This window comes from Anarhichas minor, unplaced genomic scaffold (assembly GCF_050575085.1).
Source record: "Anarhichas minor isolate MPS153535 unplaced genomic scaffold, ASM5057508v1 ptg000014l, whole genome shotgun sequence".
In the NCBI taxonomy this organism is placed as follows: Eukaryota; Metazoa; Chordata; class Actinopteri; order Perciformes; family Anarhichadidae; genus Anarhichas; species Anarhichas minor.
Genome location: NW_027466460.1, coordinates 157501 through 177896, shown reverse-complemented (window position 1 = coordinate 177896; position 20396 = coordinate 157501). Strand labels below are relative to the sequence as shown.

Genomic DNA, 20396 nt, shown 5'->3' with positions numbered 1-20396 from the left:
ATACTTAGGCTGTCCTGCTAGAAAAGTGATAAATGGGGGGGATAACATCCTGAAATCAGAGCTGTCTTTCCTAACTCTCTCCGGGAATCTTCAATATACATCTTCCAAGTCCATCTGCAGGAGATTTCCCCCAATAAACCCCGGTCATGATTTATTAGATTTCTGGCAAACAGTCAGGTTGAAAGTTCAGCTCCTCCTGTGTGGGACTAAAAGCAGGTTTCATTTTCCGGTTTCTGCTGGTTTGCCAGAGAACACAGCAGTTTATTAATCACACACACGACGGGTAAAGAAGAGTGATTCCATACCTGTGGTTTTCTAACCTTGGTTCAAGGAGGCTCGAGGGTCCTGGAGGTGTTTCCAGCTGGTCCCCTGAAAAAAAGTGGAACACTTTAATTTCACTCCATCACCGCAGCCAATAAAAGCTTTTTGAATCAGGCGTCTCACCCGCCTCTGTTATCTTTTGACTCTCTTCCATCAGTGTGGAGCTGTGAGATAACATAGAAGCTCTTCACAAAAGAAGGACAAAAACTCTTTTCTTCTTTTTTATACATTTCATATATTTAACTGAATGACAGGACATGTGGATTCAATCAGTTTAATTAAAAGATCCAATTAATCATTCAAGATAATAAAGACACAGACAAAATCTTTATTTTTAGCATGGAGGTCTGCTGTTTACAACCTGCAACCTACAACATTTTGAATTGATCAGTTCATCATGGTTGAACTGCAGTCACTTCTTCAATGAATTGTTGGTTGCCTAAATCAAAATAAGCTGTTGCTAAGTAACATCTGGTTTAGTCTGATAATCAGCCAACTAAATATTATATTCTTCGTGAATAATCGGGTGATTACTTTCTGGATTAAGGGATGTATCACTTGGTAGGCCTGAGGCTTTCAAAGGCTTTGTTTTGTCCGACTTTTCAGTTTACAGTCATTTCAAACTCGGAACCCAATCGGCTGTCGATCTGACGGCGCCTTCTCCATGTGCTGCTCATTGTTTACAATCCGTTTAGTAACTTGAGATGCGAGACACAATAGCTCACACTGAGCTTCATTGGGAGGGAGGTAGCGTCTTGCTCAAGGAAACTTCAGCAGGGGGAGACAATGACATAAGCACCTCCCACAGCCAATGTTTATGCCACAACTCTGTCAATGATCACAGGTAATACAGTGGTAAATACATTTCAGCCATCCGCTCAAAGATATTTGGAGATGCTCCAAGTGCCAAGCAGCTTTGACTGAACAAAAAGGGATTTTTTTGTTTTTTGCTGCTTCCATCCCGCTCTAAGCTGCCGACTGAGCTCTGAGAGAGGCGAGCCGCTGCGGAGTGGAGATAAGGCTGTACCTGCCAGCCATGCTCATCACTGTGTGTGTGTGTGTTTGTCTGAGACACTGCGCATGTCCCAGGTCTGCCAAGATAAGAGGCTCTCAGGAACCCAACCGAAAAATCGGAGCTACACTAAACACCCAACAGAGATCAAGTCAAGCGGTACAAAGGAAAAATACTTATTCTTTTTCGGAATTGGCTGAAATGGAAAAAAAAAGATAAACAGAGAAGTGATTTCCTCTACAGCAGCAACAGAAACAGGTTCTCCACTGTGTGGTAACGTTAATTAAAGGAGAGGCAGCTGGCCTCGGGTCTGTGGAAGCTCATTCCTGCAACTTGGAGAAGAGGCAATTATAATGATAATGATGACATGGTTATGAGAGACCTTCTCATAGTTATGATGTATTCCAATTATGTGATACAATGTAATAATTATGAGAAACATGTGAGAAATGCTCTCATAATTACGAATTCGTATTAAATACGTATTGTCTCATCATTGAGACATGTTGTTACAACTATAATTATGATAAATTATGAGATAGTTTATCATTATTATGAAATACAAAGTAGCAAGAAACTAGAAAGCAAACTTATCTCATAATTGCGAGAAAACTTTGAAAAATCATAAGGTAGTTCCTATTAATTAGATCAATTATTATGAGAAACATTCTCATGATTATGGCTTACAATTACAATGTATTATCTGATACTATTTGTATCTCTAGCTCTTATCATGGCAAAACAATCTGTCATAAATACAAGACACAAAGACGGATACCAAGTCATAACTTTTTGATACTTTTAGTCACAATCATGTAAAAGTGTCTCTCAAAACACATAAAGGAGTGTTACATTGAGGTTAGTTCCCTCCTCAGCTACTGAAACCGTGTGTCCAGTCCACCACAGATGATCCTCTCCCTTGTTTTTTCATGTAGAGGCATAAAGAAACATCTCTTTGTTTCTTTCTTTCTGTTTCATATAAACAGATTTAAACCAATAGGCTGACCTCTCTCTCCCCATATACACCGCTCATATACAAAACACAACGGATCTATCATCCACAGCCCGACACAGCATTTCTACTTACATTCTGCTGATAGTAACTCTTTGTTGCATCTACAGCCCTCCATTTCTCACTCTTTCTGAGAAAATTACAGGAAGCGTAGTAGGAAGTGGTTTATTTTTTTGTACATTCGTCTCGTTGCGTTCTCGCCTATTTCTGCAAGAATTGTGAGTAATATCGCATCAGGCTTCTCAGACTCTACCGACAGGCTTCTCTGATGCAGGGTGTGAAGGATTGTGCTTGTTTAAACTCAAGCAAAGGGAAGCTGATACCACGAGCCACAAGTCATGCCTGAAGGAGTGTGTTGTGTGACCTCATGGTGCAACCATGACAAGAGCAGCGCTGATTAAACTCTTCATCCTTGTGATCCTCGCCTTCATCATCTGCCTCCCAGAATTCTTCACATTGTACAGAGGTGGGTCATCTAAAGCCACTTCGAATGGAGGTTTATCCACTGTGTGTGTGTGTGTGTGTGTGAGTACAGTATGCTTGTGTGTCTTTGCCAATTCTCCACAGCCTTTAGAAGCGTTAAAAAGGCTGTGACTAAAAGTGTTTTTCTTCGACGTTTTGATCAAACTTTATTTCAGAAGTTTACCGTTAAAAGAAGTAAACTTTATTTTGTTGAGTCACTCTGTTCTGTTCCTTCCTGTTCTTGTTAGCTCTGTTTAAATGTCTTTCTTTCTTTCTCTCTGAGCTAAACTAGAGTCACTGCCTCGTGGTTGCATGTCATGTTGCAGTTTACACCCATGTCTGTCCAAAATATCACCACTTCTTCATCTTATCCTATTAGACATTTGTGTAAAAATTGTCATAGTTGGCATATGAATTCTTGAGTTATGGCCAAAAAGGTGTTTTTTGAGATCACAGAGACCTTGACCTTTGACCAACAAATTCTAATCAGTTCATCCTTTAGTCCAGATGGACGTTTGTGACAAATTTGAAACAATTTCGCTTGAGGCGTTCGCGAGATATCACAAGAACGGCACGGACGTGAGGTCACAGTTACCTTGACCGTTGACCTCTAAAATCGGATTCAGTCCATCCTTGAGTCCAGGTGAACGTTTGTGCCTGAGATATCTTCAAGAGAACAGACTGGACAGACGGACGTACAGAAATCATAACGCCTCCGAACACGGCTGTCGCCAGCACAGAGGCATGAAAAAACACTCCCACATAACTCCATACAACACTGACTGAAGGCTGCTTTGAAAGTGCTTCTGTATTGTGTTGCCTTGAAAAGCTTGTTCTCTTCATGAAGGCAGCTTGCTTTAGGCTTTGCACTCGCGCACGTCTTTGTCTTCAATGGTTTCGGCTTTTTGTCTGTGCCTCTCCTGTCTGTCTTTGTGCGTCAGACATAAACTGGAGGCGATAGCTTCCATTTTGAGATCCCGCTCTGATTCCTGACTTAAGAGCACTTTGCTTTTTTTTTTTTTTTACCCTAATCCGGCTCCCGCCGAGAAATTGCTCTGAATCGTCTGTTCGTTCTTTTTCTCCTTTCAGTATCAAAAGTGAACTTCCTCTGCCTGCCCTACCGACCCTGTGAGCGAGGGAATCGGCTGGAGAAGGGGGGAAATGAGAAGAGTGGTGATGCTGAAATTTGGAGAGAGGATTTGTGTGACCCTCCGTGGACTCCAGGAAGTAGCAAGTGGGAGCAGGACTGCACACGGGAGAATCAAAGGAACGCGACAGATCCTGAGTCGGACTCCGGGAGGGCCGGTGAAGACCCAGAAAAGAACTGGTTCATGTGTGAAGCAGATATGGACATGGCAGAATTACATAGAAACATGTCATCTTCAGGTATTACGCAGTTATATCGATACGATTTTGTTCTTTTTAGCCATGTGGCTACAGGGATATCAGTCGGCCCAACACGTTGGTCCAGACTGAAATATCTCAACAACTATTGGATGGATTGCAATGCAATCTTATGCAGACACTCATGGCCCCCAGAGAATGAATCCTACTGACTTTGGTGATCCCCTGGCTTGTCCTCTAGCACTACAAACTTGTTGAGTGAAATCTATCTAGCTCACTCCCGGTTAAACTTTGATTCACATCAGCATTGTACTCATCACAGATCTGAATCAGGGCCTTTATTATTTGGAGATTGAAGTTGGTGAAGTACAGTTAGACATCTGTTAATTTAATTTCCGATGAATTTAAAACATTTCTTACATTATGCTACTCGATCTCGTTTTCAGGTTGTAGCTACAGTTTACTCACATTAACTGCCACTGAAAACTGTTGTGTTTGTGCTTTGTAGGCTAACAAAAGACACAACTTACTAAGCCATAACTTTTAGATACTTTTAGTCACAATTAGAATGGTAAGGACGTGAGGTCACAGTGATGATGTGCCTATTCGGCTGTTACCTCTGCATTCATCTATCTATCCATTCACAGCTCTGAAAACACACATCGAGGTGTCGGTGGAGCTTCAGCTTAGTGATACAGAGACCCTGAATCTCACCTTGTACGGCAGCAGCAATCACAGCTCCTTACACCTCCGCCCACCTGAGGAGGAGGAAGAAGAGGAGGAAGAAGAGGAGAGGAGGGACGATGAAGGGCAGAGGAGGGCGTTTTACTGCTGCCTCCCTGTCCCGCCCACCGAGGAGCCGGCCAATCAAAGACGCTGTCTCCTTTGGCTCGCCAATCGAACAGTTTTGACTGCAACAGCGCAGGAAAAGCTGCCATGGAAACGTACACAGAGAGGTCGGTGTCAGGATGAGAGCGAGCTCTTTGTCCCCTGTGTGGTCAGCGTGGCTTTACTCTACAATTGGAGAGAAGAGAGGGAAGAAATTGGCCAATCAGTTTTCATTTTGGGTTAAATTGATTCAATCTCATTCAAACCCGTCTTCTCTCTCCGTCCACGGTGGAGTCATTTCTTTCAATAGAGCCAAATTTTCCTCAATTCTTCTTCTCTTGACTTCAATCTCAGCTCTGTGACTTCGTTTCCCTTTCCTCACTCTGGGATCCTACGGCACAGAGAAACAGTACATCTTAATCTACTGTATCTACAAGGCTGTATTGATTCTGGCTTGCTCTCTTTCTTTTCGTCTCTCCAACACTCCCCCAAGCTACGACTAACTCATACTTTCCAGTGTGTGTGTGTGTGTGTGTGTGTGTGTGTGTGTGTGTGTGTGTGTGTGTGTGTGTTAAAAGCTGGAAACCATCTCACTTTAACTTTTCCACTAAACTTTTTCCATCCTCTCCCTTTCCTTTCTGCTCCCATTTGTCGCTGTATCTTCTGCTATTATTTCTTCGTTTTTGTCTCATTTCTGGATTTATTAATCTGGATATTTTCTCCTCTCTTTTGCCCACCAAATACATTTGTCAGGCGAGTCAGTGAGTCCATTGTAACGAGGGAAAGCACCCAAATCCAGACAATCAGAACATGTTGGTAATTTAGTGACAAAATGAAGTTACATAAGCTTACAGGCAGACAGGCAGAGATTTAAAGGTTAAGGTTCAGGTTCAGGTGGCTTGATAGTAGGGACCAAAGCAACTGAGTCGGGGAAAAAGGAAGCTGGTATGTATACATGTACCAACAGGGTTGTGAAAAAGCCTTCTTGTTTCCCTGAAATGAAAACTCACTGACCTCTGTCAGTTTTATTGATGGCCTATCAGTGACTACCAATCAGGTTGGAGCATTTCTGGGCCTATGGTAGCTCTGTGAGATTGTTAGTGATAATTCAGAAAAGAGACAGTTCATGTGGAGTTTTAAGACGCTGCTTGTTGCTGTTGTGCGTGCAGCTATTTGTAAATGATGCCAAACATTTCAATCAGTATTTGTATGGTTATGTATCTCTTTTGACTGTTTGGTTTTCATATTTTCTGCCAATCAGAGTAAGTGATAGAAGTCGTGTGTTAAAGTTGTCAACTCATTTGTTAACTAGGTTTAGATATGCAGTGTGTAGGTTTGCTTATTATTTGGGTTTATTTACTTTAGGCTGAATAAGCAACAAGTGTATTGTGGATATCTGTTCTGGATATCCCAAAAGATAATAATAGGCCAAAATACCTCACTTCAGCTATGACTATAGTAACACTTGGATTGTAAACATCTGAAATGGGAAGTTTTATAGAAAAAAATCTATTGCAGATATCAAAAACACAATTGTGAATATCTGAAATTGAAAGACCATGCAAAGGAAAGGCAGAAGTTCCTTGGAGGAATGTCACTGTGGATATCTAAATTTGTTTCGATAGGAAGAATTACACTACAGATAACTTCACTACATATCCAGTCTAGCTAATAAATGTCAAAACATCCACCCATACTTTTTAAAGATTTAAATATATCGTGTTGTTAGAAATGTTGTCATGGATATCTTTATAATTACCATGAAACGTATCATGGATATCTAAAATGTAATTGCAGTTAGGAGTGTGGGTGAGATTAAATGTTAAAAGTGTTACAGTCTCTGTAAATCCCTCTCTGTGCTCCAGATGAGTGGTTCTGTGTGTTCAGGGCGCTCTGGCTGGTTCTGCTGTGTGTGGTGATGCTGACTATAGTCACAACCGTGCTCGGACAAATCTATTGGAGGAGACGCTCATGCAGTAAGACACGCACACGCACGCACGCACACACACACACACACACACACACACACACACACACACACACACACACACACACACACACGGAGGGTTAGTTTGAGCTGTTGAAGTTGACCTGAAAATAATTCTATTTTTTAAATATTTTTGTCAGAAAAGCCCAGCATGCACCGTCTTGGTTACGTTGTCACTGGCCAGCAGTTGAACGGTAAATTTGAATATTTTTTAATTCAATTCAAAATACTTTCAAATAGTTGTGCCTTAGGATACAATATGAGGCAATCAAGTGTTTACACACAAAGGTGAGATCAGAATGCCTCTTTATGAAATGAGTAATAACAAACATGTCTTATAATATGCCTGATATACTGTAATGTTGTAATGATCTTCAACTAGATGGTGAGAAGCCCACAGAGATCATTCTTCCCAAAGGTAAAAGATTATGGTGAAATAAATAGCAATGCTACAAAAGGTCTTCCCTCTACAGATTTAATACTAACGGCCTCTTATTGACCACAGGGATGATCCTTCACTCTTATGGATCCCGACCTCGGCCAGGTCAGTTCTTAAATGCATACACAGTTTGATCATTTGATTAGTCCGTTGTTTCAGTCCTTTGACAACTTTATGTTTTAACGCACAGGACTGTCTCCCATTCAAGAAGTTGACACTCAAGGTAAGAATTTCTGAACACACACACTTAAACAAATTCAGACCAATTAGTGACTTTGTGTGTTAACATTCTTCAAATGCCTTTTTCAGATGACATAGAAACTCTGCTGGATGGAAATGTTGACCACTGCTATACAGGTAAGACTGCATTTGCATCATAGGCCTACCAAAGTACTTATTATATAGACTGGCTCATTTCAGAATGGTGGAGTGAGCACTAGAATATTTAAGTAAAAGTAGTGATACTTGTACTTGGAAAATAAGTACGTCAGTTAAAATGTAGTAAACATTACTGCGTTACATGACTAGTGGAACAGTGCCGCACCACAAAGCCCTCCAAACCAATAGTAAATTCCATTTCTACATCCTGTGGACTACCGTTTTCAAGCCTCGAGTTCGGCATATCGGCCTTCGCCATCTTGGCTTTTTGCAACCAGAAGTGACACGACACGTGGAATGACAACGCTGTGGCAGCGACCTGTCAATCACAAGGCAGCCCCGCCCTAAAGCATAACCCACTTTATGGTCTATCTGACTCTAAATGGACCATAATTTACTAAATGAACATCATGCTGTATTGAAGAAGACTTGAAACTAGAGATTGAGACCATGAACTCATGTTTACAATGTTTACTGAGGTAATAAATCAAGAGAGAAGTAGGGACTTATTTTTGCAACCAGAGGAGCACTTCCGCTTTGACTTGAAGGACCTGTATCTGGTCCTAGATTTACTGTTATTTAAACTTAATAGTCAGTGTTAATATATCAGCAACCTGAGTTAATCTATTGTACATCAAATGAGCCTCATGACGACAGTTAAGATCCCCCCACCCACTCTTCTCACTGTCATCTAACTCCAGTCTGATCATTTTTTTTTTTTTTTTCTATCTCGTCCATCTTTAGCAAATCTGCATCATCGCATCCATCCCTCCACCTCCTCCCTCACAGAGGAGCAGACCTGCTGACAGAGGAGCACACAAATGGACTTAAAAGTGCACTGGATGAAAATAAAAATGACTGCTCCAGTTACAACTCGTCATCCTCAGACAGTCTTTGGGCACTTTATTAGAGGGGCTTCTTAATATATTACTAAACTGTCCACACCTAAATAACTGACTTACCTCCCAAATATTTATCATTACGAACGGTTTTATATTCGAAGGCCTTACCCCATCTGGATTTAGCTGAAAGGAGCCGAAACGTTACGGCAGAGAGACAAATATTTTCTTTGCTTAATATCTTTCTTGCCCGCATCAATGTACAGTATCTCTAAAAGGGAAGGAGGAGGAGGACGGGGAAGAAAGACCTGCTGGTTGGAAGCCAAGAGCCAATTTAACACTGGATATTAAATCACAGATGCGCTGTGAGCACCTTGGGATTGCTGCCGAGACTCAACATGTGATCGAAGGAAAGGGAGAAAATAGTAATGTGGAAAATGAATGAGATAACGTACCTCTGGGGAGCAAGAAGAGGGTAAATCTATCAAAAACAGTATTACAAGCCTTTATTCAGGAGGGCAAGAGGAAATAAAATGTCTCGGCTCAAGCCTTCTTCAAGGTGTTGGGATTAGGATCTAACAGCGGGCATGACATGCCATTTTGTTATCAAAGACATAGTTCAACATTCTGAGGAATACATTTTCCTTCTTGCCAAGAGTTCGATATGAACGTGGTCTTCTCCAATAACTCTCGGCAAAAAAGCGAACAAGCAAAATTTCCCAAAAATGTTGAACTACTGTATACTTGTTAAATGTAGCAGCACAACAAAACATAATTAGAGATGAATTAACATATATTACATCTTCAATGTAAACAATATAACAAGGTAATATTTTGCCATTAAAAAAATTGAAGATCGTATTTTTCTGTCAAATCAAACCAGAGACTGAAATAAATGGTAGTGTGTCTTTACATAATTTAACATAAAAAACAAGCACAAATTGTAGTGTATAATCACACTGGCATTTTGTCTCAAACCAGATTAAAGTGTTTCAGCTAAACAACACATTTCACTAGTGTTAAAAAAAAAAACAGAGGACCATAAGGAGTGCAAAGAAAGCTCAATATACATTAATGTAGAGGGCCTTCAACACAGACAGTCACTTTTGGTTCAGCTTTGGGACACAATGCAGAAACATCTTTGTTTTGTTGGACAGAATGAGTCACGAAGCAAAATAACAATCAGAGATACACCGTGGAGGAGTCATACATACAACCTGCATGTCGGTCATTTCTACATGCATCCAGTTGTTAAATCTTAAAGATTATATTAAGTATATATATATATATATTTATATATAGAAAACATATTCTGCCTGTCGCTATGGCACTGGATGTAGATTTAAGCACTTCATCTGGAATAATCTGTTCTCCATACTTTTCTGTACAACAATACATTAAGACAAGCGGGTGAGCAGGTAGTGTGCGTGTGTGTGTGTGTGTGTGTGTGTGTGTTATTGCTGCGTCTGTGCTGCTGGTTCTGTGGTGGAGCGACAGTGCTGGCTCTGGATGTGGGAGATCTGCAGGACGGGCAGCAGCAGCTGCAGTGCATTCTCGATGTAGTTGGTACTGTTAGAGCCCTGCAGACAGGAGAGCCATGAGCATCATGAACATCATCATTTTATTGCTTTTATTCTTTTCGATGTTTCTACTGCGTTTATTGCATTTTCCTTTCATTTGTATTTATTTGTTACATCTGTTGTGTTTTATCTGTGAGTCTATTTTACTTTATTTATTTATCTTGCTTTAGTTTAGCCTCACTGTCTGGTTTTCTGATTTGCTTCTGCTTTACTTTGAAAACACTTTGTAAAATATTTATTTATTTATATATATATATATATATTTTTTTTTTTAAAGGTGCAATTTAAATAAACATTATTTTTATTACCATCATTTCCTATACAGACATAAAATGATTTAACTTTTTTTGAGAACAGGTGAAGGGATTATTTTAAAGGTGTATTTAAAATATACAGAAAGAAATTGAGGTATACTGTAATTGATGGTAGTGGAGGATATTTATCTGAGGCCGACATAACTTCAGAATTTACTCTGAGCATCCTGAATATATTGAACACCTTGTCAAGCACACAGTTTCTTAATGTATAAACGTATCATCTTGTGACGGTCTCACCTTATTCCCGTTAACAAATTAAACACAAATTATCACATTAGATGATGATGATTAGTAACGCGCTCCCAGCAGCCATCAGACTGCCGCGCCATTAATTTCATTCATCTTCACTTGATTAAAATCAAGAACATCTGAGGACAAGTCAGTGTGTCTCACCTCTAACAGCACATTGTCTACCAGCGGATTCAACTCCTCTGCTTTCCTCTGGCCCTGTTAGAGAGGGAAGGAGAGAGAGATGAGGGACAGGAAGTAGTACAGTGAGCAAAAAAACTACAAAGACAAACATTTATGAGATGAGGCTGGCAATAGTTTAGATTTTCCTCAGTGGCAACAAATTCGAGGAAATAAAAACTACTGACAAGTGTGATTCCAAAAACTCTTCAAAGCACATAAAGGGGCCCCACCGTTTCACGGTATATATATATATATATATATATATATATGAATGAAGTAGCGTCAGCATACTCTTCCATGGTAATGAGGGAAAATGCCACTCCGTGAAAACGTGTGGCATTATGTGTTTTGAAGAGTTTTTGGAATCAAATATTATTTTTTATATATACATTTATATATTTTTGTGAAAAAAAATAGAATAACCACCAGCCTTATCTCTCTCACACACACACCTACCCCAACGAGAAGCAGTGTGTCGGAGAACTTCTTGGCCAAACACTCCACCTCCTTACACATGGCACATGTCAACCTGGAATAGAGATGTACATTTTAGCAAGTCTCTCTCTCTGTCTCTCTCTCTGTCTCTCACACACACCTAGTGAGGATGTGAGCCTGGTCTCTGGCTGGTTTCTCCAGGTCCTGGCCGTGGAGGATGAGCTCTGCCACCTTGTGGAGCTGCTCGATGCTGCGAGCCGTCACTTCTGCCAGACTGCCTATTGATGACAGGTAGACAGCCTAACACACACACACACACACACACACACACACACACACACACACACACACACACACACACACACACACACACACACACACACACACACACACACACACACACACACGCACGCACGCACACACACACACACACACACACACACACACACACACACACACACACACACACACACACACACACACACACACACACACACACACACACACACAATCCCTGTATCAAATTTGATAAATCTGGGACAGCAGTATTAAAAGAATAGAAAAACAATTTAAAAAGTGCTGATTTTAGCCACATCACACAGCTGAGTCAAACTCACCTCTACAGATCTGGGGCCGTTCTCTTCCTCCTCCTCCTTCTTCTTCTTCTCCTCCTCCTCCTCCTCCTCCTCTCCTCCCTTCCCTTCTTCCCCCTGCTGCTCCTCCCCATCCTTCTTCTTCTTCATCTCCTCCTTTTCCTTCTCTCCAGGTGAGGCTTCTCCTGCCGGCTGGTCCTGCATGTCCCCGTGAACCGTCTCCGCAGTGACAGGCTGTTCCACCTCGCTCACCCAATCATGGGCCCTCATCCGCGCCTGGAGATGCATAATTACCACTCATCAGCTCGGCGTGGTGAGGGATCGCCATCCTGATGTATGCTAATCAGATGCGTAACCACGATTATATGCTAATGTGGGTTCTATATGTGGGAATTTGAATATGCAGAAGGACTTCAAAAGGTGAGAACTTTTATATTACGTCTAAGACTGCAGCAGGAGAGAGGGGATGTTAAAAATGACTGTGTGTGTGGACCAAACATCTAATAATAACGGGAGAAAACTGAGGAATATTCCTCCTGAAGGGGATTTGTTTAGAGTGATTTCAAGTTAAGGTGAGAATTAAGCTTATTATGAGGGTTATTGCTTTCCTGCTATTTAAATATAGAAAGGACAAGAGCTATGAAAAAGAATAAACTAATTCTAATCCATATGGGGAGCATGATTACAATCTGTGAGTACATAAAATCCTGAAGGCTTAACAGGTAATCTGAATTCAGGACAATAATGCCAGATCTCACTCTGCACTATTGTTCCATTTGGTCGAGGATAGAGAGGTGAACTGAAGAATTATGTTCATTAATGCTTCATGTAACACAAGTTTGTTTTTGTTTGTTTGTTTAGAAGAAAACTCCACACTTGATTTGTCTCATCAAACTGCTGAGTCACACTATGAAGGGACTGACTTCATGGTTCGTGTGCAGAAAAGGAACGATTACAGCGACCAATAAATCTTTAGATGTGCACATGAGAATGTGAAAATCAAAACCCTGAACCAATCCTTTGAGGGAAATGTTTAGAACATGTCTGTGCTGCTGGTGAAGAAACCTCAGAGTTTTCCTGCTGCGTTTAGGATTCTTTTGTTTTTTTTATGTGACTCACCTTGTTGAGTTTGTCCGGCGTCGCGGCAACGTGAAGCTCAAACAGCAGCTCAGTGAGAACGCTCACAAACTCCTCGCCGTCGGCGGCTGGCACGGAAACACACAAACGCACAAACACACACATTTGTCATGTCAGGGTACTCCTCTTTGCACAGCAGCATGTGTTAGAGCCATAGATGCATAAACTGTGGGATGAGAGCAGATTTGTACCACGTGCAATGATTTCCCCCCCCATGCTGAGATCAAAGAGAATATTCTTGTTTTTTTTGCGCCAGATTAATTCAAACTCCTGTACATAAATCACAATTAGATCTCAATGTGTACGGCACACATGCAGCTTTTATGTCTTTATCTAGTAGTTTCTGTCGGTTTTGAATCTGTGATGTGAACGTGTCGGCGGCCCCTGAACCCCGACACCAGATCAGGCACCAGGTGGGAACCCTCCGCGTCGCTGTGACGTCGCCCGAGGGCGCCTGTCGCACAGCTGAAGTTTACAAGCAGTCTTTAAAATATCAAGCGACAAGCGACTGGTGAGGTACGATAAAAATATAAAAAAATAAAAAAAAATACTTGGCATTGCATGACATCCTCTCAACACTGAATTTCACTTTGGCAGAACACGTTCTACTTTAAACAAGAGACGGCGGCGATGGATCGGGGAACAAAACGCCTCCAACGCCGGCTCCTGTGAGGTTCCACGGTTTTCTTGGCTTTTGCAAATAAGAAAACTAATTTCTGCATGTTGACATTGAATCAGATAATATCATTTGAATATTCTTTTTTTGTGAGAAACTGACCCAAAGTAAACGTTTGAACGGTTTTAAACCCCCTTTAAAAGCCAGTGCTGACACCCAGAAACTGAATCCCGACTGGCTGCAGGGGCTGCTGCTCTGTTCCTGACCTTTGACATTGTTGGATGCGAGGAAGCCCTACAGGCTTGGATTTCTAGTCTCCTCCTCTGGGTAGCCAGGGGGCACGCACGCTTCAGATGGCGCTCAGACATTTTATTCTCATTATTTCTGGTTCACTCATTTAGTTGCAACAATAACCATTATTTCATCAAATCCGTTTAAACATTTTTAGCATGTTTGATATGAAATATAAATAAATATGTTGTTTTGACATGTTGGTGGGAGGACAATGCAGTTTTTCTAAGTCAAGAGGGTCCAAACAAAAGATTCAGCCCCCTCCCCACCCCAAAAATGTTCCTTACCCACCTTTAGTTTTGGGGGATGGTTTGTTTTTTTCTGTTGATAAAAAGAGCGGTAGTCAGTGTGCAAACAGCACAATTTACAGTTCTCTTGTGTCTCGCTGTTTGCCACGGCCTCCAGGTTCCTGTGTACTGTTCATCCTAATAAATTGCAGCTTCTTGCATTAAAAGGGGTAGTCCAGCAATTTGGTATTGTACCACCATGCATTTGGGGGACTTGTGAGGCACAGATTTTCAAAAACAAAGCAGCAGATGCCAAAATATCCAGACTTTTAGTCTTTAGTATTGGTCAAACTAAAAAGAAAAAAAAAAAAGAATGCTACACTTCCCATAAGGCATTTCAATAATGTAATTTGTTAAGACCATCCCCTCTTATAATAATAAGATAAACGTATGCTTCTTTCAATCTCCTCATGACTAGTAAACTGATCTTCACGACCCATAAAAGGGTGCAGTGGGTTGGATTTGGCGCCATCTAACGGTGAGGTTGCAGATTGCAACCAACTGAAACTTCTCCCCAGTGCCAAGCGTGTAGGAGGACTACGGTGGCCCTATCTAGAGCCAGTGTTTGGTTTGTCCATTCTGGGCTACTGTAGAAACATGGCGGCATGAATGCACCAAGAAGTCTCTGCTCACAGCTGAAGTAGCATGTGATTAGAACATTACTTGGATTTAAAGCAAAAATAAACATTTGTTGTGATGGATAGTGCTGAGCAAGTTCGCTTGAACAAGGACTGGCAGCTTGGAAGGCTTCACACGCTTTGGAAAATGGTTGGATGAAATGAAAGCCCTGATATGGAACGTAAAAGGATATGAACTAAAAGACTGAATGTAAAAATTCAACCAAAGTGAAACATCAGTTCTCTTCCTGACCATCTGATCTGATGTTAGAGCTGCCTGAGTTTGTGAATAATGCCATCTGATCCTGGGTCAGTGCTCAGGGACCGCCTCTACCTCCAGCAGGTCTGGCGGCTGGTTGGGGTCACTCACATAAGGGGGTAGAACAGTGTAAGTGGGAACTTAGATCACCGTTATCCTTCGTCTGTCCTCCTTCGTCTACTTTTTCCTCTTCCTCTCGCTTGATGAAGATGTCCTTGATGACAATCAGCTCCTTCTTCACCTCATCCTGCTCCTCTTCCACCAGGGAGGAGAGGAAGGCTTGGACCTAGGAGCAGATGTAGAGTATTAGACTCTCAAAAGGCGGTTTCTGAAAATATTGCTCACGCTTTGTGTGCCTCACCTTGGCCTCGCTCTCATTGGACAGGATCTCCAGGGCCTCAAGGTGCGGCAAGCCCTGGTAGTCGTCAAACAGAATGCTGTAGTGAGCAGCGGGTGCGCTGATTGGCTGGTTGCCCAGACAGGCCCGCTCTTTCTCTTTAGCTTCCCTTAACATCTGAGAAATCACAGTGAAGCCTTCATATAACACCGCTGCAGAGCAGTCGCTTCAGAGAAGTGACACAATGTGGATTTCCACTGAAAAATCACCGAATTATTCCATCCACACAAGATTGACATTATTTATCTGATAGCAGGAGACGTATTGGATTCCTGTGTGTGTATGTCAGTGTGAGCTCTGACAGTGTGTCCACATGCCTGACTCAGCGATGCCGTCTTCTGCATCAGGATCTTGGTCTTTCTGAAACCCGGGTCAGTCTCAGCAAGAACAATCATGGTCTTCTTTCCAATGAACTCCAAGGCGTCTAAACCGCCGCTGATCACTGACTTACCCTGAAGGGACACGCAGAGGGAGAGACAGAGACAGGGAATTATTCAAAAATAATACTTATGGTCAATGAAAATTATATTATGTCTAAATTCTGACTTACCAGGATAAAGTGATTAGACACTGAGGCAAAGATCATCCCATGAAATGATGACATACTCTTAATAAACATTATGGGATGGTAAAAATAGATATTTAAAACATTTTTTGGACTAATTTGAAATTATGACATCTAACAATTTATATTTATGAGATGTTATCATAACATACCTTCTGACAATTTTTAATAACCATAGTGACTATGTTGTGTTGCTAGTAGCATCCCCTGCTGGCGCAGTATAGCAGGGGATGCAGCGCACATAACAATATTGCCGAGGATCATTTATACACTCCCCAGCAGACTATGGAGATCCAGTTTTGCAGGTTGAATTTGAAGAAATTGATACAAAAATTGTAAAAAAGAGGAATAATAATAGTAATAATAATAGTAATCAGCATTCTGCCAGCAGCGGTTGGTTGCTAGTTGGTTGTTCTAATGTTTTTGTCACATCTGTGACCGACCATCATAGAGAGATATCTTTTACCAATGAAAAGACAGACTCAATGGGAAGCCTTAAAGAAATAAGGAATGATCTGAATAGAAGAATACTGTGGGCAACTCAAAATATGAAGATACCAAGCCATCATTTTGACCAAGTCAAAATATTAATAAAAAGTTATGTCACTGAAGACTGAAAATGATGATTTTTTATTCTAAATTAGTATTATGATACACCTGATAAACCTGCATCAACCAAGCAGGTTTGTATTGGAAATCAGTGAGTTTATCTTCACTGGCAGTTTTCCTCACATGATTCTTTTTAGCTTGTGTGTGTGTGTGTGTGTGTGTGTGTGTGTGTGTGTGCGTGCGTGTATTCACTCACTGTGTTCTGCATGGCGTGTGTGATCGTAGAGAAGACGCTCCTGCCAGAAGCTGCAGCACTAACAGGTGTCTCCCCACAGCTGGACAGCTCAGTCTCTCCACTTTCACCTCCTCTCACTTTCTTCTCCTCCTCACCTCCCTCCTCCTCCTCCTCCTTCTCCTCCTCTTCTTCTTCTTGCGCCTCCTCTCCCACTGAGGTCCTCTGGAGACGCAGAGCTTCTCCTGCCTTGGTTTTAACCGAGGTCAGGCTCTGACCTGCACACAGACACAGCAGGTGAAGACTTCAGGGGGGAGAGTGTGTGAAGTGTAACGAAGGATGAGGAACTAAATACAGAAAACGTACCCATGGTGGAGGAGGCGCTGCTCAGGAGGGATTTTCCCCATGAACTCCAACCTCCCCAACCTTTCTCTTTCTCCTGAGGGGACCTCTGTACACACAAACACACACAAACGCACACACACGCGCACACACACATTACAGTAATAGTTAGAAAACTTTTTTCTGCATTGTTTAGAACTGAGATACAGGAGTTAAGTTAATACTTGTGTTTATTAGCCTCAAAGGTTGAAGTCAATTCGTGCTGCAAATATCATATATCATATCATTGTCAGAAAAATAGGGACACAGCTCCGGGTGACATCTTGTTTATTTCAATAATCAGCAGTCCAAAATCTAAAGATACTAAACTCTTACTATTACATAATAAGACAAATAAACTGAGACACTAAAACAAGTTAAGTCAAACTCATCTAGAGAGCACATTGAAAACAACAGGTGTTGACCAAAGTGCTTTACAGAGAAGATTTCTGGCATTTTTGCTTGAGCATTTATTGAAACAATCATCAAAATAGTTGTTTTAATTCATTTTCTGCCGATTGACGGATCGTGTCAATAAAATCAAAGTCAAGTCAATGAATGAAGTTAATTCAGCTCAGTGGAATATGAATAAATCGCCCGCGCTGACGTACTGGTCCATATTAGCATATTGCAGATAAATCGGTTTCAATGACTATGTCAATCGATCCGTAACAAGAAACTGCAGCACAGAAAAGCCAAAGATTTATCTGAGATACTTCATACAAACATCATCATCTTATATAGTGTCATCATTACGTTGAGAAAGGATTTCTCCCGCCCTTAAATTAGCTTTAGAAAAGCTAATTAAAAAAGATAATTTAAAAGAGCTAATTTAAAAAAAGGTAATTTAAGGGATCCTTGTCAAAAATGTTTGTTTATGTAAAAAGAAATATCTAACAATTTAATAATAATCCTATTTCCAAACTCAAATATCAAGATCAGTACTGGCCCCCTAAATCCAGACCGGTCACAGTGTGTACTGTATGTCAAGAAACCGGTGCGACAAACCTCCACATCCTCCTCTGCAGCCTCGGGCTCCGGCTCCGGCTCCAGGCTCACCGGTTGGTCACATATGATCACCTGACCCTCGGCAGCAGGCTCCAGTTGGTCAGGCGGACCCTCCGAGGTGTCCTCTGCGCCGGTCCCCTCTGCGGTGGACTGCGGGAGGTCGAAACTCTCGGGGATCAAAGGAGGCTGCAGGGGAGTTGGAGGCGGCGCAAAGGCTGCTGGGACGTCCTGACAGGGGCCGGGGTCAGTGTGAGGGGGGATGCCAGTGGAGGGGTCTGCGTCGGCCTGGGACATGATGATCTGGAAGAGAAGAGGTCTTTGATTTTAGGTCTTTAATAATCTTTGTATCCTGCAACCAAACACTGCCTACAACACATAAACATACTTTGGCTTAATTTTCCCAACAGAATGCCAATAAGTGCTGCAACTGATCATCACCTTCACTACAGATTAACCTGACAATATCTCTCCTTCGTTGCCTGTCACAACATCCCTGAGCCTCAGATGCTTTCAAGTGTCTTGTTTGTTCGAACCATCAACCCCCCCCAAAAAAAATAAAAATATTAACATAAACTTCAGTTGACAGTGATTTAAAACAGAGAGAACTGACAGATTCTCGCATTGGACTTCATACACTTCTGTTTTCTGTGCCTCGATCAATTGAGTAATCATGTAATCATTAGCTCTAATGTCAATATGCAAAGAGCCAAACTGAGCAGTTGCTAAATTCTTAACTTTTTAGCACAACACCACATCACACGTGTACATTACACCTCCTATATTAGCACAAGGTTCAAAGGCTCAACACAAGCAGATCAGTAAATCAATTCCACTAACCCTCCAGTTCTCTGAAGTTTTCTGAAGGAAATATTGCATCATTTCTGCATAAGTTGCATCAATAACTGAAATGAAATGATATACAGTCGTTCTGCTTTGATACATGTGATGCCTGATGCATGCTGTGTGAGCTGTTTGAGGCCCAAATTGGAAGTATAGAACGTTGCAAAAGCGATCCCTGTGATGTAGCGCATCGTTGACTGATCGCTTCATGGCTCAACACTACCATCTAGTGGTCACTTGCTGAACATGCATCCACGTGATTACTGTCATCGCCGCGTTTTCAAACACTCGCTGAAGTTTGTTTCCTGGCAGCAAAATGTCATTTAACGCGATGTTATCTCTCACAAACTGTATGTGCAAGGTGGTACATAAACCTGTTCACAATACCAAGATATATCTGTCTGCAAAAACAACAACAACAATAACAACAACACAGTCTACAGGCTGCAAAACAAGACAGAATAAGTGTAACTGGACAATATTGTATTTTTATCTGGAATTTAAATGTAATATTTAATCCACAATCTGTCGAGACAGTCTTATAAACTGTAGCCTATTTTAGCTAATTACTCAAACCGATTCTATCGAAACAATCATTTCATGTTGATGACATCATTATATCATATCTCTTCTGCTTCTCTTCACACTATTTGAACACAATATTACACAATGACAACATACAGAACAACGTGAAGCAGACACTCAACAAAGACCGCTGTTCTGTTTGAAAGCGAACATGACAATTAGGCTATTATTCGCATGTTTAGAGTCTTCATGACGTGTAATAGGCACATACAAACATATTAACAAAAGATAAACTAATTAATAAAACTTCATCGCAGGGTTTATTGCCCTTTTGTCGGTTGATTCGGGCAATGGAAAGTTATAAAGCTCAAAGACCATTATGTCTTCGTGAAAGTGACAGTGCAGCTCACCCGTTTGGTACCAGCGGCTCTTCTTCCGCCCCGCCACGTCGGCAGGCCGGTAGCTGACTGCACCGAGGAGTATCAACAGACAAGATAGTTCACTGCCTCGGGAACAACTTTTGTCTACGGTTTTCAAAATCCTCTCGCACAGCCACCACACGTGTTGGGCTAATAACTAAAGCTAATAACTACTTAATTCATGTTGCTGATTAACCAATGAAGCCAATTTAAGACAAGTTCTATAGAAACAGCCACATTATAACCATTGTTGTTTCTTGGGCTCCACACACTGAAACGGGATTCTAAAACTTCTTAGGGTCTGATAATGAAAAA

General features: G+C 41.4%; 3 protein-coding genes across 11 annotated transcripts in view; 1 reads left to right on the top strand and 2 right to left on the bottom strand.

The window, feature by feature from the left end:
• klhl5 (kelch-like family member 5) overlaps positions 1–8970 on the bottom strand; it is a 59792-nt gene extending 50822 nt beyond the window's left edge. For 2 of the 4 annotated variants that reach the window (XM_076090981.1, XM_076090978.1), the window contains exons 1-2: positions 4866–8970; positions 306–369 (exon numbers count right to left, since the gene is read on the bottom strand). The gene's annotated coding sequence lies outside the window, so the exon portion shown is untranslated. Of the gene's footprint in view, positions 1–305; positions 370–2420; positions 2490–4865 lie in introns of those variants that run through there. The other 2 variants (XM_076090979.1, XM_076090980.1) reach the window with 2 other exon arrangements.
• On the top strand, positions 2209–10515 carry LOC142949377 (uncharacterized). The gene is made up of 10 exons (XM_076090989.1): positions 2209–2811; positions 3897–4193; positions 4799–5107; positions 6845–6955; positions 7107–7160; positions 7349–7384; positions 7472–7510; positions 7596–7628; positions 7715–7762; positions 8528–10515. Exons 1-10 carry the CDS (start codon positions 2724–2726, stop codon positions 8587–8589), a joined length of 1077 nt encoding a protein of 358 aa, XP_075947104.1. The 5' UTR covers positions 2209–2723; the 3' UTR covers positions 8590–10515.
• Positions 9112–20230, bottom strand: fam114a1 (family with sequence similarity 114 member A1). 6 transcript variants are annotated; one of them, XM_076090986.1, is made up of 13 exons: positions 20073–20230; positions 18298–18597; positions 17275–17359; positions 16933–17186; positions 15880–16014; positions 15527–15679; positions 15277–15451; positions 13078–13163; positions 11983–12234; positions 11526–11665; positions 11387–11459; positions 10913–10966; positions 9112–10202 (listed from the first exon to the last, which is right to left on the bottom strand). In XM_076090986.1, exons 2-13 carry the CDS (start codon positions 18589–18591, stop codon positions 10077–10079), a joined length of 1827 nt encoding a protein of 608 aa, XP_075947101.1. In that variant the 5' UTR covers positions 18592–18597; positions 20073–20230; the 3' UTR covers positions 9112–10076. The 6 variants fall into 6 exon arrangements, with proteins under 6 accessions (XP_075947101.1, XP_075947099.1, XP_075947097.1 ...); XM_076090984.1 differs by lacking the exon at positions 20073–20230 and adding an exon at positions 20038–20061; XM_076090982.1 differs by lacking the exon at positions 20073–20230 and adding an exon at positions 19135–20016.
• Positions 20231–20396: the final 166 nt, after the last annotated feature.